Source organism: Falco peregrinus, chromosome 1 (assembly GCF_023634155.1).
Source record: "Falco peregrinus isolate bFalPer1 chromosome 1, bFalPer1.pri, whole genome shotgun sequence".
NCBI lineage: Eukaryota > Metazoa > Chordata > Aves > Falconiformes > Falconidae > Falco > Falco peregrinus.
In genome coordinates, this window is record NC_073721.1 from 66,161,523 (window position 1) to 66,184,552 (window position 23,030).

At 41.4% G+C, this 23,030-nt stretch overlaps 1 protein-coding gene across 11 annotated transcripts in view; it reads right to left on the reverse strand.

Annotated features, from left to right (window-relative positions):
* Nucleotides 1-23,030, reverse strand: part of GPATCH2L (G-patch domain containing 2 like) — a 60,610-nt gene that overhangs the window by 31,807 nt on the left and 5,773 nt on the right. For 3 of the 11 annotated variants that reach the window (XM_055811579.1, XM_055811524.1, XM_055811757.1), the window contains 8 exons: nucleotides 22,342-22,407; nucleotides 20,872-20,936; nucleotides 17,471-17,647; nucleotides 17,028-17,107; nucleotides 14,906-14,973; nucleotides 13,957-14,011; nucleotides 11,880-11,965; nucleotides 2,891-2,982 (listed from right to left, as the gene is read on the reverse strand). In XM_055811579.1, coding sequence (XP_055667554.1) covers nucleotides 2,891-2,982; nucleotides 11,880-11,965; nucleotides 13,957-14,011; nucleotides 14,906-14,973; nucleotides 17,028-17,107; nucleotides 17,471-17,647; nucleotides 20,872-20,936; nucleotides 22,342-22,407 — 689 coding nt within the window. Of the gene's footprint in view, nucleotides 1-293; nucleotides 721-2,890; nucleotides 2,983-5,957; nucleotides 8,732-11,879; nucleotides 11,966-13,956; nucleotides 14,012-14,063; nucleotides 14,104-14,905; nucleotides 14,974-17,027; nucleotides 17,108-17,470; nucleotides 17,648-20,871; nucleotides 20,937-22,341; nucleotides 22,408-23,030 lie in introns of those variants that run through there. The other 8 variants (XM_055811716.1, XM_055811887.1, XM_055811651.1 and 5 more) reach the window with 6 other exon arrangements.

Sequence of the window (23,030 nt, forward strand, 5' to 3'; positions counted from 1 at the left end):
CAGTAGAGACCTAGGCACTTCTGCTACAGTAATGCAAGCTTTTTAATGTTCATACAAGGGCCTCTGACAAAAGGTGCCTTCCCAGAACCCAAAAATACTCACATTCATGAAAGTACATGAGAAGATGTGGAATAAACTTAGTTTGCTTGGCTCCCAAATAAACATCTCTCTAGCTCCCTTCTGTCATTCCTGCAGCTAGAAGGGAGATAGCATCCACATCTCATATGCCTTTCATTAGCATCTTCTGATTTCAGCCAAATTCAACTCAAAACTTTCGGGGGGGGGGGGGGGGGGATGAGGCGACAGAGGAAGATTTGTAGCTGCATGTTTAAGAAAGAAGCTAAATTCATCACAATGACAGGGGAGAGTGTTGGCAGAGATTTGAGCTATTTATTCTTTTAGGAAAATCCTATAAAGAATGACACGAGGAAGCCTCTATCTGCAGTCTTGTTCATCACACTGGTGAGGAGTCCGATAACAGATGTATGCAGTAGCGTGATTTAGTGCCGGGAGCTGGCCCCTGATGTGTATTAATACAGCGGCAAAGCGGAACGAGCCCCTCTTCATCACTCATCTCTATAAAAGAGGTGGAATCCGAGATGGCCCGATGTTCGGCAGAGCAAGCCCATTTGTTCTGCTGACTGATGGAGCCAGCTCAGGCTGTGTCCTTCACCTCCATGGGGCACTCAGGTTGCAAAAAGAAGATCACTGAAGCAGGACCTGGTCAACAAGTGAGACGAGAGTGGTTGGACTCAGCTAAGGAGCTATTTAAAGGTGAAGAAATCCAGCACACTGTGTACCTGCAGTCACAGGGACAGGCCTGCATTCTGATTCACCCATGTTTCATCTTTTGCAGAAGTAAAACACCACAAACATAAAACACCTCTGTAGTGAGAAAATGAGGCTGCCACAGTTTCTCAGGTACGGGAGGACCTCAGTATGAGACATTTATGTAGGGGCGTGTAAAAGCATGGCAAGGGAGAAAAATCTATATCTCATCAATGTCTAACAAGCATAAGAGTTTTCAGTTAATTCTACATTATTGCAGAGTAATCCTATGTATTTGTTTAGGCATTATTAATTCCACAGTCAGATCACCTTTGACAGAAATAATATCAGTTTTCTGAAGTTTCCAAATTACACGCCCAGGTTGTGCTCCAGCTGCAACCAGGAGACTGCTGTAGAAAGTCAGCTAGGACACAGCTTGAGTTACCCAATCATAAATGTTTCTTTCTGCAAGTCAGTATCGTAACAAACCCTGCCCTACAGCTGTTACCTGTGCTGGGGATATTTCTCAAGAGGGTCTAAAGAAGAGATCTTTACCGTTTCTGACCATTAAAGACCTTGCAGCACTTTTCTCTTGATGATCAGCACAAGCATCCTGTCCAGATTCCAGTAACTACACTCTCCTTCCTTATCTTGTAATACATACTCTAATTCTCTCTCCCCCATCCCTAAAACCCCAAACAAACAAAAAGAAAAAACAACAAATCAAAACAAGCCCTTTCAAACCTCTGTACTACTTTACAGTGCTGAGTTCCACTCCAGATGCAGATTCAACTCTTCCACGAAGTGTTCACTACACAATTTGCCTAGTCAGGTAAGCACAATTTACATAGTATTCTAAAACACGTAGGCATAGAAATAGAAGCACTCCCTATAGAAAGCGACCAGCAATGCAGTATAGAATACACTCTGAGCCATAAATAAATGGCCAGGTAACAGTGAGACACTAGCATTCATACCAAGAAAACATAGTATCCCAAAACTAAAATTCTGTGGCTACAGATAGATGATTTTACTAACCCTCTCGCTATAGACATGTTTAACTATCTTAGCATGGAATACTCAAAAGCCAGGAAACAATCCTAAATAAACAGTCAATAACAGATGGCAATTTTGCTGAGCAACAGATTACTGATTTTCTTTTTTTTTTTTTTTTTTTAATACAGAACAGTCTATAATCCAGATCTGTGGTCTGGAAAGCTAGCACAACTTTCTTCCCTATTTCATTATTCTACTGTCTATCTACCAGCCCAAGGAAGAAACCCAAACTTCATTCCTCCTACTCATCATCAGTTCCTTTGGCCTTCCCCCCTGTTTTCACAGCACCATTTTTCTCCATCAGCTTACCCACCACCTTGTTACTGGATTACAACAGGAGTTTTTTAATAAACTAGTTGGAAGAACATGGGGTGCCTGATAGTAGGCAAAGTATTTCAAAAGAGCGTAGGGTGAGAGGCCAGAAAGAAGTCTCCTAAACCCCTCTGCGTTCTGCACACTAAAACTTTTTCAGATTCTGATGTGTAATCAATCACTTTTCAAAAATATGCCACATGAAAATAAGAGCATTTTAATCACTACATCCCCAGAGCAAGAAAAAGAAAACGGTGACTATTTTCATCCACAGAAGTAAGACAACTCCCAGGGAACAGGTGGTCTCACCCAGCGACAATACAAAAATTGCCAGGTTTCTGCTCCTGTGAAAGTGTCTAGAAACACCCTGAAAAGCGGCACCAGAGGCACCAGCTAATGTCAGCCCAACACTGAAGCAACACACTGTGTATACTGATCACCTCCTTATCACCGGGTACTGCATAACGTACGAATGGTAGACATAACACCTTATGAAGAAACAAGGTTATTACCCACTGTACAGTGAAGCACTGTAAATTATATTAACTTACCATAGCTGCATCATCAAAGATGTTTTTAGTAGGCAGCTTTTGACGCTATGCAAAACCACATTCTCCCTCACACATTGCCTTCCTCACACATTCTATTAGATTTCAAATCTAGGTAATGCTATTTTTAACTATTGTGACTCTGGCACTTTGCTCAAGAGGGACACGACTTCAGAAATGCTGGCACACAAATAAATCCAGGTTACCTGATGTTGGGCTGGACATGGAGGCTGCAGCTGGCTTTCGCTTCCTCTTGATGTCCCTTGAACATGGTGGTCCCAGGTGTACATTTGCTTGCCTATACAGAAATTAAAAGAAATTACACTCTGTTCCGTATCACCTTCCTGTAAGACTCTGGCCAATCACCCTCCAACTCTCACCTTCCCAAGAGCTTCTCAACTAGCAGACAGCAGAAATCAAAAGCTTCTCAGGGAATTTTGCTCACATTGTTTGTTAATATACCATTATGCTCACATTTCTTTTAAGAGCTTACGCACATAAACTGCTCAAATAATAAATATTTCTTTGCCTTTAAAGAGTATCAACTTTACAATAGCTCTTTGCATAAGTAAAGATGTGATCAAGCCATGATATGACACATGTCCTACCCTTACTTCTATACAAGCATTACCAAATGTCTGCAAGACTGCTCTTTAAAGAAATTCCGTATTTGCTCCCTTATTCAGAAATTAGTTTGCAACCTATTTAGTAGTGTAAGTCATCTTAGAACGTACTTATATTCCAAATGTCTATGCATACTGTTGCCACTACAGCAGTAAGTTCACGAAGTGAGGAATGCAAAACTGTCTCATGTATTTTCAAAATTATGGTTATCTTATCAAGGTGCTGTGAAAACAGCTGAGTCTGGCTTATGGTAAATACAGCCTTGCTGCACCTGTAAACTGGCTGAAAGGCATATCTGTCCTGGTCATATCAACTATGAAGTCTGAAGCCTACTGATGACCACTTCAGTTCAACCATTGGCCAGTTAAGAAGAAACCTGCATTATTGGGACTGACTTGAACTGAGCACTCCCCCAAGTCCTAGACATAGGAAGAAGTTTAATTCAGAACAGACAGTCTTGGCAGCAGACCAGAGAACTTTCTCCAATACAATCCACATTGAATACAAATGGCTAATTTAGCAATGACGTTGGGTTCAAATCCCTGCTTTGTCTGAGGTAACAGAGTTTGTTTAGCAAGTTCCTTGGTCACTCTCTGCATCAGAACGGATGGGGAAAATGCAGAACTACAGTGCAAATAAAATCCATTAAAGACTGTGAGGTGCTTCCATGGTGTAACGATTGGAACCATATACATTTTGAAGATAAGTGATGAAAAGCTTCTGTGTTTTTAAAGCTTGTTATTTTGACTTTTTAAAAAATCCTGAAAGTTTTACAAACATCAAGTAATGAAATCTTTGAGAAAACAAAAGGAAAAGTTCATAGCTTCATGTTTGCATGCCAAAAATCTACTAAAAAAACCCAGCATATTTATAATATAGACAATTTTAGACACTGAATTGATGCAAAACCAAAGTGTGCTGTTGCAGCTACACACAACAGTGTAGGGAACACAGTAAATTTCCTATGCCAACCAAGACTATAAATTCTTTGAATGCTACTGGGTCTACCTACTTACCTGTAACAAATGCACAACCACAAAATAAGAAAGAAATATCTACATTTCCTGTCTTCTCAACTAAAATTTAAAAGTTCTACAAGAAGTCTACAAGATCTGTCGTCTAAAACTGACATTAAGGAATAGTTCCGAAAATTTTTAAATTGTGCTGTTTCACTGACAGCCAATTTCTCAAATCTGGGTATGCATATTAATATTACCACAGACACAGAAGCCTCCTGAAAATATAACCAAAGGCTTTCAAAAATACCAGCGCACCTATAGACTGCATATTCAAGTCTTGTGTTTGCACACAGAAGCGACTAACCTCTAAGTGACTTCGCATATCCTCAAAACTGCTTTTATACATGGTTATGATAGCGGCTATACAGTATTTTAGCATGGTTCTACCATGTATTCTGAAACATTTAGGCACACATAGCCCAAGGAAAAGATAGTCTCAATCAAGTAGAACTTCAGGTTTTTTATTTTGCATCAGTGACACAGTATTAGATTACTAACTAGATGACTACATAATTATATATAATAATCCAACTCATTTTATCATATAATAACAAGGTACCCTTTTTAATTTTATGAACTTATACCAACATTAGGCATCTGATCCTTGGTGGAGAATCACTACAGACTAGGAAAGAAGTATGCACTATTATTTCTAACAGATAGTCATGCAATTTTTCCCAGTTCACAAATGTTACAGCTAGATTCTGAGTAAGAGCTCCTGGCTCTCAGCTCCATTCTCAAACCACATCTACCTTTACCTCACAGTTACACAGAGCATATAAAAAAGAAAACTTAGGAGAATCTCAAAATCCCTTCTTGTAGTGAAAGTACAGGCAAATCATACTCCAGCTGAGACTCATAGCAAGGATGTTGCACCTAGCAGCCCTGCCTCCAACACACAAAGGCTCAGAGGTCATAAATTGTCTCTGTAACATGTATTTCATTCAGGTTTATCCCTTATTGATCACCCACACTTCAGTTAGTAAATCAGGAACCTATTGATTACTCACTGGCTCTGACCGACCTGGTGGTAAAAGTGTCAGTTTCAAGTGGCTGGAGCACTTTACTGGCACCATAAATCTGCATACAGGGAACCTCCAGGTGGTAGGTACCTTGGGGGAGAGAGCAGCAGAATGCATGCAGGGATGATAGTCCTCATTAAGACATGGACAGAAAGGGTATCTGAGGTATAATTTATTCAACATGCATTTTTTGGTAGATGCCACACTTCAATCTACATTTCTAATCACTAGCTCTCATACAGATGCTATACTGGTAGAACGGAATTGGTGAATCCCAGTTTAACAGCAGACTCCTAGACGCATCACCACCAGGGAAGTCAGGTCACGGGTATTCGCAGCGCATGACATTGCAGTGGACAGGCTGAATTGTGAAAATCTCACTGACAGGCTGCAACCATGAATTAGTTTTTTCTGCCAAAGCTGAATTTTAACAACTCTTCTGAACTGTTTAAAAATGAGTCTGAAGTAGAAGAAAACAGGGCTGAGAGGAAAGGCTGACAGAAAACGCACGTTTGTGCGCTGTCACAAGCCCCTCTGAAGAAGTCTGAGGCAGAGCTTTGTGGGATGAAAGGTATGGGCTTAAACTGAGAAACTAGAATGGTACTTACTCTGTCCTTACCGGCTTTCAATCTCTTCCGCCAGACTTCTATACTTTCTCCAGCATTGCACAAACAGTAATGAGAAAATAATTGCCTGGTTAACTTTTGAACTATGGCTGGTTGATCATAAGAAAAAAACAAAGTCACAATGTTCAGTCACAGTTGGATCTGCTAGGTGACCAGAGAATAATGTGGAAACCTAGTTTACAGTCTAGCGAGGACTGAAATTCTAACCTGGGAAGAGAAAAAGCAGAACACACCTGGAGAGACAAAGCAGGATCCAAAGCGCATCTGCGCTGATTGCTGCAATATATCCAACTCACACTGCAGCCCCTCGCTGCTGGGAGTCAGTGAATGAAAAATTACATACATGTAGAAAAAAATGGGTTTATATGAAGAAAAGTCTATAGTGTCTTTCTGACAGTGATTATTTTTTTTTTTAAATTACAAGCTAAAGGAATTATCCAGGAAATATGGATTTGTCTCTTGTTCTTAACATAATACTTAAGGTACCTGATTCTGCATGCAGGTCATGCTGGAGGAAAAGTGGGCTTTGCTATGCAGAAAGCTGAGATTCATTACTGGTTTTAGTGTGTCAGAAGTAATGCTTCCTTTCTTTTCTTTTCCACATATTTGTTCTATGACTTCATTTATCTATTTTTTTTTTTAAAGGAACTGTAATTGCATACACCAGACTCCCATCTCTGTCCTACAGTTCAAGGTGACCACATGCTGGACTATAGGGTCACAGGAGCTTGCCACTATTTTACAGTTACCACAGGGCTTCAACAGAAAAGTAGGACTGGCAGTACAATCTGGGGAAGACAATACAGAGCACAAGCAGACATCTGCCCACCAGGAACCTTACTGAACAGCATCAAGCCTAGATTGTGAAGTGATGCCTGCTCTCTCAATATTTGGGGTAAAAAACAACTTATCTCACAACGGAGGTCTCCAAGAAGACCCTACAGAAGTAACTGTGACAGCCTGTGGCCTTCTTGAAGGCAGGAGGCGCATCGCTTGGGGGTGTATGCCTGTTGCTGTAATCTCCCATCATCCAGCTTTTCTGCTGACAATCTTTATTCTAGCCCTATCCTTATAGGAAGTAAAGCACTTGGATTATGTAGTGAAAGTGAGAGGCAGCCATTAATCTACTGTCATATAAACAAGGGATGCCATTATCCTCATGTTAAATTAAATGTTCAACAGAGATAGCCTTCTAACAAGGATACTGCTACTAAAACGCCACACAATCCAGCTGTTGCTGTTGTGACACTATATCCCCAGCAAACACAGGCCAAATAAAAGGCTCTTTCTCTAAGCCCCGAGGTGTTACCTGAGGCTGTTGATGGTGGCTTCACAAAATTAACAGTAAAAGCAGAGTTCTTCCTTCTCTTTGGCTACAGAACCAGCTGGGCACCGAAGTCTGATCTGCACATAACACATGTACATCAATACAAGTTGCTCTTCCAATCTGCGCCCAAAGCTCCATCCATCCAAGTGGTTCTTGCTATCATATCACACTGTAGATATTTCCTGTGCATAGCGGTCTCCTCTGCCCTGCTGAGCCTCATGGGAAAGCTTCTAGAGCGCATTTTCAGATTCCAAAATCACTAACAGGTCAGCTCACATCTTAAATCATCCAAATCTCATAGGTCTTCATGCAGAAGCAGTCTGTTCCCCAAGTAAGCATTCTAATGATGTAGCAATTCCATTCCTAAAAGTCTGTGTGTGGCAAATGGAAGTGAACACTTTTTCTTCTAGTTTTCCATGTAACTATTCTAAGCAAAGATGATGTGATCCCATATACTGCATTCTCTGTTTTCATACTGAATCACATGATATGTGTGCCAGAAAGAGTCCTAATATTTGCCAGACTTGCCGAGTACACAGATTTGATAACGGCAACATGTTTTATAGGCGAGGAAAGCAATAGCAAGTAAACAAAATTCTGAAGGGGAATTTATTTGTCACTCCAGAGAATTAGGATTCACCAAAATGGGAGCATTAGGCCTCAGACAACTGCGTGTGACACTGGTTGATAGCTGCTGTTCATTGCATGCCTGTCAGAAGAATTCAGTTATATCCCCAACTGGAATATTAGCCAGGCTTTAGCAAAGGAAGACATGAAAGTGCTCCAGCTAAATGGAAAAAAAGTGTTTAAAAAAAAAAATACTAGGGAGAAAGATGCCTAAAGCAGTCGGCAGCAGACATTTTTACATAAAGACAATTCCAGGAAGCTGAAGGCGTGGACAGGTTATGTGGAATGAACTGGATACTGTCCTGGTCAATTGGGAAAGCATGAAATTGCGAACATCCGTTCACTCCTTCAGCTGCCTCAGGAAAGGCTTGACATTGCAGGCAATCCCTGTACTTCCATGTGCTCGGTTGAGAGGCAAAAATGTCAGGATCTTGGCACAGATACAGAAGAGAAAGAAAAAGATTTATTTTGACAAGCATATTTCTAGAGCTGGAACTAGAATTAGAGACATTCAGACCTTTTTACTCTAACAGCACCACCAAATCCAGGGCATGAAAGAACTGGAAGTTTACTAGGAGATGATCACTCACCCCTTTAGATCTTTAAAACATGTTCCAGGCAAGACACAGGACTTGCTTCTAAACCCAACTGAACTCTAGGTTTACAGTTAATATTAACTGAGAGGACATGCAGAGCGATTTTCTTCAATTCATCTGTACTGTTCAGAGGTGTCTCCAACACAATTCTTCAAAGCTCCACCTTCAACATCTACTTGCCATCCGAGGTCCAGTTTTCCTACAAACTCCAGTGGGACCATTTAAATTGAGTTTTTCACCCACAGCCATATTTTCAAGGCTAGGCAAACAATCAATGGCATTAGGGACAATTTATCTTCTACTTTCCTCTCTTATTCTACCTGCTATTCAAACTCAAACTTAAGGGAAACATTGGCTCTAGGCTCTTCTGAAACTCTTAAGCTGCCTCAAGGGAATAACATTCCACCAACCAACAATCCGTAACATCTTCCTACTGGTAGAGCCATTGAATAACCAAAATCTAGTAAGATATTCTGCTTGAACCTGTACAAAATCATCTTAAGCAGAAGGAGGTCAAGAAGAAGATTCTGTTCAGACTACTCCTTTCTCTCACAGAAGCAAATGGGCAGAGGGGGAAAAAGGGGAAGGATCACCTGGGCTGTCCATGCAAGTCTTTACTTGCTTGCTTTTAAGAGCCTGCATCGTGAAGCTGAAACCTTAACAGACAAGACATGATTAGCAAACGCTTTGTGCTCTTAAAGGAGAGTAATTATAGGCATGTGAAAAAAGGAAGAGATCCCTGAGGTACTCTTCCTTGCATGCCTCCCGAGAGGCAGCAGGGCCATTAAAAATTCCATGATGAAGAGGAAAAACAGCCTGGGAACAGCCAGGAGGCAATACAGCAAATTAATACACCAGCCGTCCCTTGGGAGGACTGCAAGAAAGCAGGAAACTCTCCTCGCTTCACAAAATAAAATTATACCACTAATGATAACAGTCACCACACACACAAAACGGCTTCTAATGATGGGTGTGAAATTCCCAGTGCTGTGCATACACTTTGAATGAAATCTCTTCTCATCACAGACATAAAGCAAGAAAGGTAATCTTGGTAGTGTACAATTTATACAGCCTTTCAAATAAGGCTTCCCAAGGAACCCTCCACATAGAACCTCCTCCTTGACACTGAAAAGCCTTTTTTGAATACCCCCAACTGCGCTCAGTATTCCAGCCTTCAGCTCTGCTTAAATGAAGCACTGGGTTACCAGTCTTCCAGATGAACTGCACCGAATCCACCACTGAGACAAAGAAAAAAATTCCATGGGAGAGAAAAAGACTCCACCTGGTAACTATACTCCATTGGACACATTCATGACAGCAGAAACTAAGCAGAGAGGTAACTCTGCATGGCATGGTGGGCATCAGGTTGAAGAAACTGGATGTCCACAACATCAAGACAGTTTCTTCTCTAATACACTTCATATCGTTCTCAAAGGATTACGTCACCACCACCACTCTTCCAACAAATTTCTGAGAAAGTTTCTCCAGGATGAGGTGCAAGCTGCTAGGAGCTTACCAAAGCACGAACTACTGGAATTGACTCCATCCACAACAAAAGAGGAAGATGTTAACTAGGGCAATGACTGAACAGCGATTACAGAGATCACCTGAACCTCCTGTAAGAAAATGGACTACTAATAGGCTTGGCTCTTGGAGCACCTAAAGACCAGATATTGCCAAAAAACCCATTTCTGCAAATGAACAATTTCCTTCTGTGCCCTTGGCAGCATCTTTACATAAAATGAACACCTTAAACTTGAAGAGTCCTTGCCACATACATGGAGACACATAACACATTCATTGTTTCCTTATTTCTTTCTCCTATAAAGACTCTTAGCACGTTTCAGACTAAAATAGCAACTACCTTCTCAAACTACAGGCACTTAAAACACAGCCACCTCCGGGATAGGTGGCTTCTGCCAACATTCTGTAACAATTCACCAAGAATTGTATTTTCCAGGACACCAGTCACCTGTTCGCTTGAGGAAGGAACCAAGCATATATTCACTGATTAACTAGACTACATATTTGGCAAAACCAAGTAAACATGATCCCTCCAGATTCAGAAATTCCTTGCCATACCCAGTAGCTTTGGAAAGGATCTTCAGTGATCATGATAAAGGTAGAGACTTTGCCTTGTTTGAATTTGTGAGCAGGATTTGTCTAGCTCTGCTTTCCAGAAGGCAAACTTTACTTAGAGCACCAAGTAAAACACTTGAGGCACAAGAAAGTTTATCCTAGATGTAAATGGAGAGACCAATCAATCTTCTCACTTCACGGGCACAAAACATCCCCAGGGTGGGGCAAAAGCACAGAAAGGAACCAATTTGCTGATGCCCAATCTTCTGAATTCTTTTTATTCTCACCCAGTTGAATGCTTAAGAGCTGATTTCTTCCTCCCTCCCCCTTTCCAGCTTTAACATGCTGGCTACAGCAGCATGAGGTCATGGTGCGACATCACAAAAATTCCCTGCAGAAGCCAGTGGGAGGAGAGGCTTTGTTGGGTGGGTGCCAAGCTTTCGTTCAGACACATACAACCTCAGTACATTTTTCATGCTCTATTTGCTAATTAACAAGGGAAAGAAAGCCATGGAGCTGAAAGTCCAGACGTTTCTTTCAGATTTGGTCCTCTGTACAAGCACATAAGCGAAATTGTGTCCCACACAAGGCTTTGTCTCCTTGCACAGGGAAAGAGCTCAAGGGCACCTTACCTTTAGATAGTCACCTGCGGCAAAGAACAGGAGTCACCTCCAAGGCCAACACTTGAATTTAATTTAGGATTAGTCAGCAGAAGGTGCCTGAATAGCATATTAACCCCAACTACGCAGACTCAAAATATACCTCAACATTTGGCCAGACCAGATCTACATTTCAGCTATAGCAACAGAGAAAGATATCAAGCCATTAAAGGTCACCTCAGGTGAGTTCTCAGTCTGCACAGAGGGTCTATTTTAGGCACCCAGGATAACAAAATGTCTCAGCATGTCACCCACACAAGCTTGTCAGCTCTTTCCCTCTCATCTTGTTCAGATTTTAATAGTGGGCAACAATACTATGCCCATTTGTACCTATACAACAGACCCGCAGCGACTTACTGCACAATCCAGAACAGATCACGTTTACTTCTAAAAGCACAGTATGTTCTGCCTGTCTGTCATATACTCTTTCATATACTCAGTGTATTAAGAGTCTCAAATAATCTGCATTTTATCTGTATGCTTTGTGCTAAGTTTGTACACAGGCCTCCTAAGGAAACTTCCAGGTCCCTGGGTATTGTTCAGACCACACAGTACTACTGAAGATAACCATGGGAGGGAAGACAGACACCCCAACAGAGCAGAGCAAGGGAGTTACCTGGCAGTGCAGTGTGCTGGTGAGCATCTTCGGTGGGAAGCATCAGCAAGCACATCCAGAGAGTACAGAGGAGATAATGGATTGAACTGGAAAGTCAAGAGATTTTATTTAAGCAAAGCATTAAAAGAAATAGTCTCCAGATACAGCTGCTCGGATCTATTTCCTAGTTATTCACACAGTATAAGACGACCTTTCTGACACATCAAGGGGTAAAACTACAGAACTGACTTTCACTTCAGACAAAAGGCTACCATGAGGTGCAAAAGCAAATCTCATGACCATCTTCTCACAACAGACAGCCTTATAAACACACTCCTCTTTCCCTCGATATTATTAAAAATGCTTGTTGACTAAGAGCACACTCAGAGTGCTCTACTGCTGTATACCATGAGCAAAAAGTCTGCCTCCCTTTCAGGAAGCCTCTTGTCTACCTTCACATTGTAGAGAGAAAAGTCACTGTTATGAATGGTGCAAGCATGGAACTTCCCACAGAGCAGTTCAAATATTCCCTGTGGTCATATGCATCACTGAAACAGACCCCTGGAAGACTCAGGCCCACCAGGTTCAGTTCACAACAAGCTGCCAATTCATTCCACAGCGAGCGAGATGCTCCTCCTGCTCCCAACCCACCTCACAAGCTTTCTTTGCAAACAGCTTAAAACAAATTTCTGAAACACTGTATAGTCAAGCTAATCTTGGATCCTCTGTTAGACATACACTAGACAAATCCTGAAGGCATCAAACCTGTGCAAGACAGCTTGCTGTAGAAGACACAACTCTTAAGATATTTTTTTAAAGGTCAGAACAAAAATGGAATAATGCAGTCAAACAGTACATGGAGTAAACTTTGCTCGATATGCAAATTGAAGGTTTAGACTGGTAGTTTCTCTGGGGTACCTGCATTACACTTCCATTCAGCATCTCCTCTTTATTTATAATTCACACCTTAAGCAGGAAATTCATTTCCATCTGCTTTGCAAAGCGCTACGCCAATCTCCAGAACGCTTTTCTTGTATTACTAGGATTACTGATGCATTTTTAAATAAGGACAAATGAATAATCCACCGCTGTAGCAGGACTTGTCACAAAAGCTATCTGCAACTCTAGAACTCATTACTAGGCTTTTGCCTTCAACCTTTCTGAGAAAGAAGGGGCGCCATGCACTACAAAGCTGCTGCTATCAGGGAGCTTCTCCTTAAGATGGACTGTTAGTTTACTGTCAGTAAACTAACATTGCAGCTGCACAGTAGGGGAGAATCACCAGTAACCCTCTGTAGATGATTCAAGTTCATTTAAGAAAAACAAAAGTAATTCATTTTGGTCATTTTAAAGCTTATGTAGTTATCATTCTTACCTTTATCAATATAGAAGTGGTATGTGAAATGTTCTTATTAACGGAAAATACACAACTGCATAAAGGCCTGAAGATTATTTCTTGCCATATTTTTAGCTACATGGAGGGTAGAACAGATTTCGATCGTACTGCTCACCAACTGAAAACCAACTCGCAAAGGAATAGAAGGGAGTGTGTGTAGCTAGGAACACTTATAACACAGCTGCTCAAACGGAAGATCCTTTTTGCTTTCTGCTATTAAGAACCCCAGCTCTTATATCTTAAGTAAAAAAGCCTCCTAGCACTGAAGCTATGGAAGACTTACTGGAGAACATAGAAGTGCACACCCAAGTTTCAGTTAAAAGAATGCCTATTTCTCTTGCTTATCACCTCTTACATTTTCTTGTTACAGCTGCTATTTAACTACAATCAGCTCACCAACTTTTTCCCTTTCTCTGTTGATGACTCTGAGCTAAACAAGGCAAAACAAACCATTTAAAAAGAGAAAAATGTTCCAATTCTTAGGGAATTTTGAGAGGCCAAAGCTCCCTCCTCCTACCAAGAGGCATTTTCCCTCCCACTTACTGTCAGAGAGGAAAGCCTATACTAACCTGAAACAGGGACATAAACACAAGGAGTTCCCGAGCTATTCATTTAAAGACAATATAATGTCCGAGACATGGATTGTGTTCAAAGCCCAGAAGACATCAGTTAACCAAATGAGAAGGGACAGGGCTGCCTTACCTCATGTGCACAGGCCACAGTGTGTGGGAAATCAGAAGCCAGCACTTTGTTCTTTCTAGAGAGAAGGAAACCAAGAAAATAAAAAAGGTAGAGCAGAGTCAGCTTACCTGGTTGCGATCTCTCTTCCCCATGGATGGTAACCAAAAACTGGAAGGAGGCAGAGTTGGAAGGACAGGTGGGAGCAATGCCAAGGAAGGAACAAACACAGAGTGGGGGAAGGAGGGTCGGGGGTAAGGAGAGAAGGGGAAGGGAAGAACAAAGATGGAGGGAGAAGGAGAAAGATTAAAAATCAGCAGGAGTCATATTAAAAACAATGAATTTCAGATCCAAGGAAGAAAAGCAGGTATCAACAGCTGGTGAAGGCTGGACCCACTGCACTACAGTCAAGAGGTTACTTATCCATTGCCCAACGAGAACAGCATTACAGGGATGCCAAAGGATAGGCACCATGGCTATTTCCGGTGCTGACTACAATGTAAAAACACTAACTGGGGAAGAAGACAGAACACCAAAGAAAGAGAAAGCAGTTTTGTGGCTTCCTTGTCAGCATCATTTCTGCGGTCTGGGTATGTGCCCATAGCATGGCTCCACACAGAAGCTTTTTAAAAAATTAACATATAGGGCTCAGTCTTCTCATACTGTGCAAAAGATCTGCAGTTATTGCAATGGCATATTATAATGGAGGGGGAAAGAAAAAGCTGACTGTAACCAAAAGGGCATTTGAGCAATGTCCACACACTGGGGCAGCCTTATAAATAAAAAGGAAGTCAGCAATTGCAAATAAGAAAACAGAGGAGCCATCAGTAGAAGCCTGTCTCTCATTCCACAGGTCACTGCATGCTTAAGTTACCACCCAGCTCTTCATTCCCTTCTGCCCCAGGAGGGAAGAGGACCCTACAGTTCCTCCTCCCCTCCCAAAGTTCTACACAACAACTGTTAAGGGCCTTACTCTTTCTGGCGTGGATCACTAACAATATGACCCAGCCTCTCGGTGCCCAGAGTGCTCATGGAGGTCTCCTGAAACACAAAGACAGGTAAAAGGTTGCACACTCTCACACAGTGAGCAGACATAATAGTTTGCTGCTGCCAATCAGAACAGATCTTACCCCCCTGGGCCACATCCTTTCCTTCCCAGGCCACTCTCAGCTAAACATATTCACCCTCTCCTTTTAGAACCTCAGCTGAGCTGATTTAACTGATTAGAATGGCAGAGAGTCATCCAGTTTTCTTTGTGGGGCTTAGTTTTTATTATCTGAGTGATGATACTTGCTTGCACAGAGGCACAGCAAGGACTGGACCAGTAAAAAGTATGCAGCACAAGGATGCAGTTCAGAACAGGGGAAATCGCTAAGAAGTGCTTATTTCCAGGTTTCTGGGGTCAGCTGGGCCAGAAAAACGTTGGGAGGCAGGACATCACACTGTCCCTCTAACAACGGGGACTCACCAAGCACAAGTGAATGAAACAAGGAGTATGCATGAAGCTTTTGCCCTTCCTGAAAGCAGCAATTCAGCAGCAGGACCTCCAGCAACTAAAGAAATCCTGGTAGAAAGGACCTGTTCTTTTAGAAAGCCCTTTTCTCCCTGAGAGACACTGCCCTGTAATATATGCTTGATGCTGGCATACACGTACACACACAGACTGAAGCACCAGCTGGTCATATCAGCATAGCAACTACCTCCAAGAAATAAATATACTTTGCAGTAAGGGTCTGAAGATGAGGGTGAAAGATTTGTTTGTACCATGTGCGTAGGCAAAACACACTCAAAGTTTGGGGGGAGCTGTAGCAGCAGGGGTAAAAGATGGGCTATTTGTTACAGCAGGAAAATTATTAACTTAAAGTGCCGTAATGTTTAAATTTACGGTTTATTACTGTGTAAATTACAAGCCGTACTTTTGGTAATTAGCAGCTCGCTGGCGGGGAGCTCTGAATGAAACTCATTATTTATGATTACAATTTAGAGAGAGATGGGGAAGGGGGAGCAGTGACCTCTGCTGCAAATGACAAAGATCCCTTTAAGGTGATGAAGATGAATTAAACAAGTAAATATTATCCTTCTCATTTGGATCATTAGAGGTGCTGCCCACAGGCCCAGCCACTTGCAGGTGGCCTGAGGAACCCTACCCAAAGCCAGTCTCTTGCCAGCTGAGGATTCATATTTTAAACACTGGTTACAGCTCAGCAAGGTGAGTGGAAGAAAGAAGGGGCAAACAAGGATCTTTCAAGTGTGACTGAACAGAAGGAAAGTCACACTCCTCTAGACTCCAGGCCCCTCTAACACACCTTGCTAACTGACTCTTTCTAAAGCCAGTCAGCTCAGAACCGTATTTTCAAAAGCACAGAGCACATTCCAATAAAAGAAAAGCCAAACACAGCCAACATCTTCCTTCTCAGAAACATTTTTTCACAACAGGCAGCAGCACTCAATACTCCAAGGTCCAGACATGACCAGGTGTATCTCTCGCTCTTTTAGACAGGCATCTGCAAAGTATTGCTTATTCCTTTAGAAACTGGATTAATATTTTATTTGTTGTTTGCCCTACATATAATAAACCTAGGCTCTGGGTAACTTTGCCTGCATTATTGCATATACCCCTTTATTTTTCTGTTGCCCCACTAAAAATGCAACTGCTAAAACCACCTTCCTTTGCTGCCGTTCATATTAGTCTGCTTCCCTACCTAAAATCTGGTGTTCCTTCACCTTTGAGTCACCTCTCTACCCTTGTAGTTTCAGATTATGAGCCTGCACAAGTCTCATGCCATCATTTTCTGCTACATTCTGTCTAAACCTTCTTGATACTTATGCCTCCTGTCATTCATCTTCAAACCTCCTTTCATACTGCTTTTAGCACTGATCAACTGTCTTTGCCACTTCAAACCTACCTTAAAATCCGCTTAGTCATTCAATCAACTTCTGACAGTCAAAACAGTTAAACAAATCAAACAATACATGAAACAAAAAAATGTACAGGGCCTCTTTCTGCAAAAACAATTCACATGCTATCTTAGACTAGTACTTCAGGACTGATCAGCATTGGAAATACAAAACTGTCATCTTGCAAAAGGGAATACCTTGCCAACAAGCCTTCTCCGACCTTTTCGGAGACAACGGGCAGCAGCTCCTGGAAGGCGATTCAGGCGAGCATGAAACCCTGAAAACAAAACCCAGAAAATTTGAGCAATGAATACAGAAGATTCTTCCTAACAAAGCCACCAGGAAAAGCAGTTCAGTGGTCAAATCAATCCTCTGTCTCTTGTTTCTCAATCTGCAAGAGGCAGATACACCAATTTATTCACAATGAAATAAAACCCCTATTTAAATAAATAAGACTCAAGAATGTGGGCAGCTAGTATGAGTATTTTATCATCCTCTCCAGCAGTGCAGCTATTTTTAATTGGATCATGAAAAAAACAACCAGAGATCACTATCAGTTTAAACTGCAACACCTATGAACAGAATCTACTCCTATCACGTCAAAAGTTCTCAAACACATGGCATTCCTTATGGGCCTCACCTCTCTGAGCTGGCTGTGAGGGCAAAAGGAACGTGGAATCTGAGAGCTTGTCCAGGCCTGAGTCAATCCGCTCTACTTCAGATCGGTGGTCAGCTCCCCACTTGGGAAGAAGGTTGGGGACGGTGAATCCTGGAACACATTCTCCTTCATAAAACCAATCACTTTGCTCATCGTCTCCTAAAGAAACAGAATGGAATTAGCTACAAATAACATCAACGTGCTCTGTGACTGTCCCACAAAATACTACAGGTAGACATTTCTGCATGTGAAACAGCTGAAGTCTCATTAGGAATTCCTTCCTGAAGAGCCTTATATTTGTATTCTGTTTCAATGATCTGCAGGAACTATGGGGCCTCACTAAATGCTTTAAACTATCCAACTCATCAGTCTAGAGAATTTCCCTATAGAACAAAGCCCTCTTTACAGACCTGCCTAGGGCAGCTTTAGCACTCTGTTGCGACTGCATCTCATCAAGCTTAGTTCAATGTTGTGTGATGTCTTATGCAGAACTCTTTCTCTGAAGTAATTACTGCAACAGAGGTAGAGGCCGATCATTTGGCACACGTTACAGGCTGTCACAGGAGAGACTTCACAACAGGAGAAGACTAGGCTCACAGAGTAAGCAAAAGGAGCACACTCACCGACCAGAAAGATCCCTAGTCTCCTAAGACAGCAGCTGAGAGGAAAACACACAGCTATTGGAAATGGTGACTCTGAATGTAAGTACTAACCATGCTGTGAGTCTCTCAACCAGAATTTCTTAGAATCTCTCAAAACTACAAACCCTCTGCCAAACTGGAGCAGCAGCAACACAAGTCATCACCAAAGTCTCCATAAAGCAGGGTCACTGGAATTAATGCAGTTGCTGTCTAAAACTGAACTGCATCAGACACCATTCATGGTAAACCTGCCAGCCAAACCCCCCCTGAGAGCAGTAGCAACATGAGCAACATAAGAAAAGAAGAGGGCAAAGAACCTGACACACTTAGCTTTTCAGCAGCCTAACGAACAAACAGTCTCATGTAATTGCAAGGTACTTCTCCTTGCCTTGAAAAACTGACATACTTGACTTAGTGAAAACTCTCATTTGCCTACCATTAAGTCTCAACTCAAGCATCCCCACTTACTCTCCTTTCCTCAACAATTACATTATTCCTGACTGAAGTTCATTATGCCAGACAAGAGAAAAAGGAATACAAGAACTCACCATAGTAAAACTTCTGCAATCTTGTACATAACAGAACAAGCTACACCCAAAACCAACTCCAATCAGCAACAGGTAGGACAGCCAGAATATTTCACCCCAAAGCTCTGACATTGCTTTTTATTTCTGTGCTACATCAGCTGACATAGCATGCTTGTGACAAATATATTTTAAAATATAAATATCCTTACCCACCTTATAGCAAATGAAAGCTAAGTAACGTTGGATAGTTCTTCTAAGCGATCACAACTTGTGCAAAAATATCCCTATGGTTTCGGATCTATGAGCATAGTGCCCTGTCATATCTCAAATAACTTTCCACAAGACAAACTTTAGCAGTCAGGATCATATGCTAATACCACTGCATTTAACAAAAACAAACAAACAAATAAAAAAACAACCTTACAATCAAATTATAAGCTAGGACCATTCTCTGTTCACAGAAGTGCACTGGTAGCTGGAATTGCAAAGGCAATCCATTTAATTAGCAACAGCACAAATATTACATGATATAACTTCACAAGCAGCGGCGGGGGGGAAACCTACATGCAATTTAAGTACACTGCTGTCTTAAATCTCCCATTATTCAGTTTGGAATTGTACTAGAAAACTACTTCTAAGATGATGATCTGTGACATTAAAAAAAAGTTTTGTGCTCTCCCTCTTACTGGAGAGCTGTTGCTTATCATTTATTTTATGACTAGAAAATGTCTAAAAAAAGGAAAGGAAGATTTTTCTTATTTAACCTGAAAGTGCAACATTGTTTAACCCTTTTCAACATAACTGCAAGCTAAAACATCTTGACCAGAAAGCTATTCTAGCATAAACTGTTTGAACAGACAAAGCCCTGTTGACTAGGATGTCAAACCTCTTCTGGTACCTAGACAGGGAAGGCTGTAATTGGATTTTATTTATTTATTTTATTTATTTAAGCAGTATATTTTACATGCTTTCATATATCTGGTATCCTACTTCTAGCAGCAGCCAAAAGTTAATGTCTAAAACAGGGCATAAAACCAGGGCAAGTATATAGGGCAAGCATATAGACAAGTATATATATATATATATACACACACACACACACTATCCAGTCTACATCAATCTTGCCTCGGGTGATGAAGTAAAAATTCAACACTTCAGTCACCACTCAGCTTCATCATCTGATATGCAAAAGTCCACTAATTTCAGCTCCCCCAGAAGAGTCATCAGTAAAAAGAGAGAACAAAAGATTTGACTTCACTGTTGCTTTTGAAGGATGGGAGGCTGGAAAAAGTTATTTTTCAGCAAAGGTCAAAGCTGAAACTTGAAATCCCTACTCTTAGGGAAAGTATTAAAGCCACCTAAGATCACAACAGATCGGCCCTACAGCCTAACATATCATCAGAAAACAGACAAGCCTATGTGCTACCATTGTGTGGCCTCACACGCAGATACCTGGGTCACTAACAAGCTAGTGGAAGCAGCAATTCCTACCAAAGTTACTGATACTACCTCCTTTAGCACTCATATATTCCCAGAAGAGAACTCATCCAAATCTTAGCTTGTGAAATGTGACAGAATCAGAGTGCACACCAGCAGAAGCTGCGCGGAATTACAGGTCTCTAGGGTCACATTCCACCTGCTCCAAATATAATAGCCCTGAGTGCCTATGTGCCTACTACAATCTCTTTCACACTTACTTCTGCCATATCCCCCATAAACTGGACATTGTGCTGTCACTGGTAAATAAAACCAGATTACACTCCACAGTCAAACCTCCTAAGAAACCATTTCTACAACAGACATTGAAAATACCCTAGTATTTTGATATAGGCTCAACCAATGCACACAACAAGTAACAGATTCAGGTACTAATGGTATGTAGACAACAATTAACACACAGAAACAAATCATAAGTTCTGCCCTTTTATTTTATAAAACTGCTCTCGTATTTCTGTGCCTTTCCATAATAATAGCTTCTTATATTGCAAATACTATGGATCTGATATACAAAGTATTTCAGCAGGAAGAATATACTGTTATCAAAAATCACACCTTTGTAGCTCTCAGCTCATTTCTGAACTTCTTGCTCCTCCCAGTCACTGTTCTTTCTCCCATACTTCCCTCTCTGTCCCTCCAAACACAGATCTTTCTTTGTAAAGAAAGTAAGAGAAATTCCCCAGCAACACATGAAGAAAAATCACAGGACAGTTGTTACCTTGGCGGCCCTCATCATTGGTAAACAGGCCAGTATCACTGCTGCTGCACACACTGCTGGTTTCACTGGAACAAAAACAAACAGAAAAACCCACCATTAAAATTGTGGCAGATACAAAACAAAAAATGCTTTATTACATTTTACTGCTTCTCTGAGCCCAAAATACTTTACAGATCTCACAAAAATTGCATTTCAGATACATGGCTGGCTCTAGCACGGGACATAATTGCTTTCTGTTAAAACCTACCAATACTGCAGCACTTGAAAGTAGAATCCTGTATCTAGTCTAGGTCTAAGTTATCAAAAAGTAATTAATACAGTGGCATTTGCCTCAGGTACTAGAGTTAATAACCTAAGTATGACATTGTCTGGAATACTCACTAGGAAATTAAGTGCAGTTAAAAACTCTGTCCTTGGGTCACTTAACAGTTACTGAAAACCCTCTGAAGTTTTCTACTTCACATTCCTTTTCTCAAAAATGTTATACATACACATAACCCCCCCTTCAATCTACAGCAACTTTTATTTTATTTGGAGGGAAGAGCAGCTGGTACCTTCACAACTCTTCAGCTAAATACCTTAGCACAGCATGACTTCCTGCTGCTGAATGCAAACTCATTAAAGCACGCTTTGCATTTGCTGAAGCAGTTACAGGAGACTTAATTCTTGAACCAAAGAATTAAACTAGATATTAATGCGTAGAAAGCCGTTAATTGACTGTAAAGCTGGATGAACATTTGTAGCAGAAGTACATGCTCACGTTAGTCCCAAGCATCTGATGGCTTTAATGCTGATACTAAACGAATCCTTGGACGCTTCCAGCAATAATTCCTCTGATTTAGCTGAGAGGTATCAGAACAAGCAGAAGCTACTTACTGCCCACCCTCTTCACACTAAGGCCTTATAACTCAGCACTACAATCAATCTCCAGTCAGGGTGTGCTGTCAGAAAACATCTCTGGGTCCCTCTTTCCCAGGGAAATTGGATCATACTATACACCAGTATCAACTGGAGACCCCTTGACTCAAAAGGCTGAAGGATGAGGGACCACAAGTTGTGTCACCCCAAAGAATTGCAGGCACATAGTAAAACCCCATTTTGTGAGCTTGTTACTGCTCTTAGAAAATCCACTCTAAAGTGTAGCCAAATCAACTCATCATGCTGGGTACCTACAAATTCTGCACCTTCATTACTGTATAAAGGCCATTTAAACTTAAAGGATGAACAGTCTGTACATTATTCCCACATTTCAGTATGTAAGTTAATATCAGCTTTCAAATCAATCCTTTACAAAGTTTGGCCATCCATGCACCCTCCCACATATACACCACAGCAATTAAGGCCAAGGGCTGAGAACCATGAGTCATTAGTTTCGTTCCTAGCTCTCCTACCAACTCACTGTACGACCCTGGGCAAATCTCTTAGCGTGTCTGCTTTCCCTTTTGAAAGCCTTGGATTAACAGTCCTCACAAGCAGCAGATGCGAGGATTGAGTGACTGCTTCATAAGGGTTTTAGCATCCTCAGAGGAAAGGTGCCTGAGAAAGGAAAAAGCATTGTCAAGATTCCAGATCATATTAACAGTACTTTAAGCATTCTGGTGTACTGAGAGCTCTTTAGTTCCTTATAGATAGGTACACATTACTGGCAGTGCTTCACTGGAACAACCTTTCACTGATCTCACCTTCTTCACCACCCCTTTTATACTTCAGGGCTGAACACAAACTAGACTCCTACACAAGCCTTTCTGCAGGTCCAGTATGCACTGATTAATGACCTCCACTTGCAAAGGAGGCTACTTACCTTAACCATGAAATAATGAATGCTATTGATCCGACAAGCTACTGCTATAGAGTGTTATTGATCACCCAATCTTTGGTTAAAATGGTCCTCATTTAGCAATTTCACTGTCGCAAACACCTGGAGCAAAGCATGCTTATAATTAAATAGTTTGGGGGAGTTAAAGTGAGAGGTGATGGACAGAGATCTCAGGTTTCCCCCATTTATTCTTTGGCCTGAGCTATTGTTTGTGTCAGGAGGGATATTGATTTTCTATAAAAATAAGAAAACAAGAGGCACTGAGGGGCTGCAGAAGGTCAGGCTGGGCTGGAGAAGGAGGGGAAGCTGAACACTCTGTCTTTGTCACTTGCCTTCCAAGAGA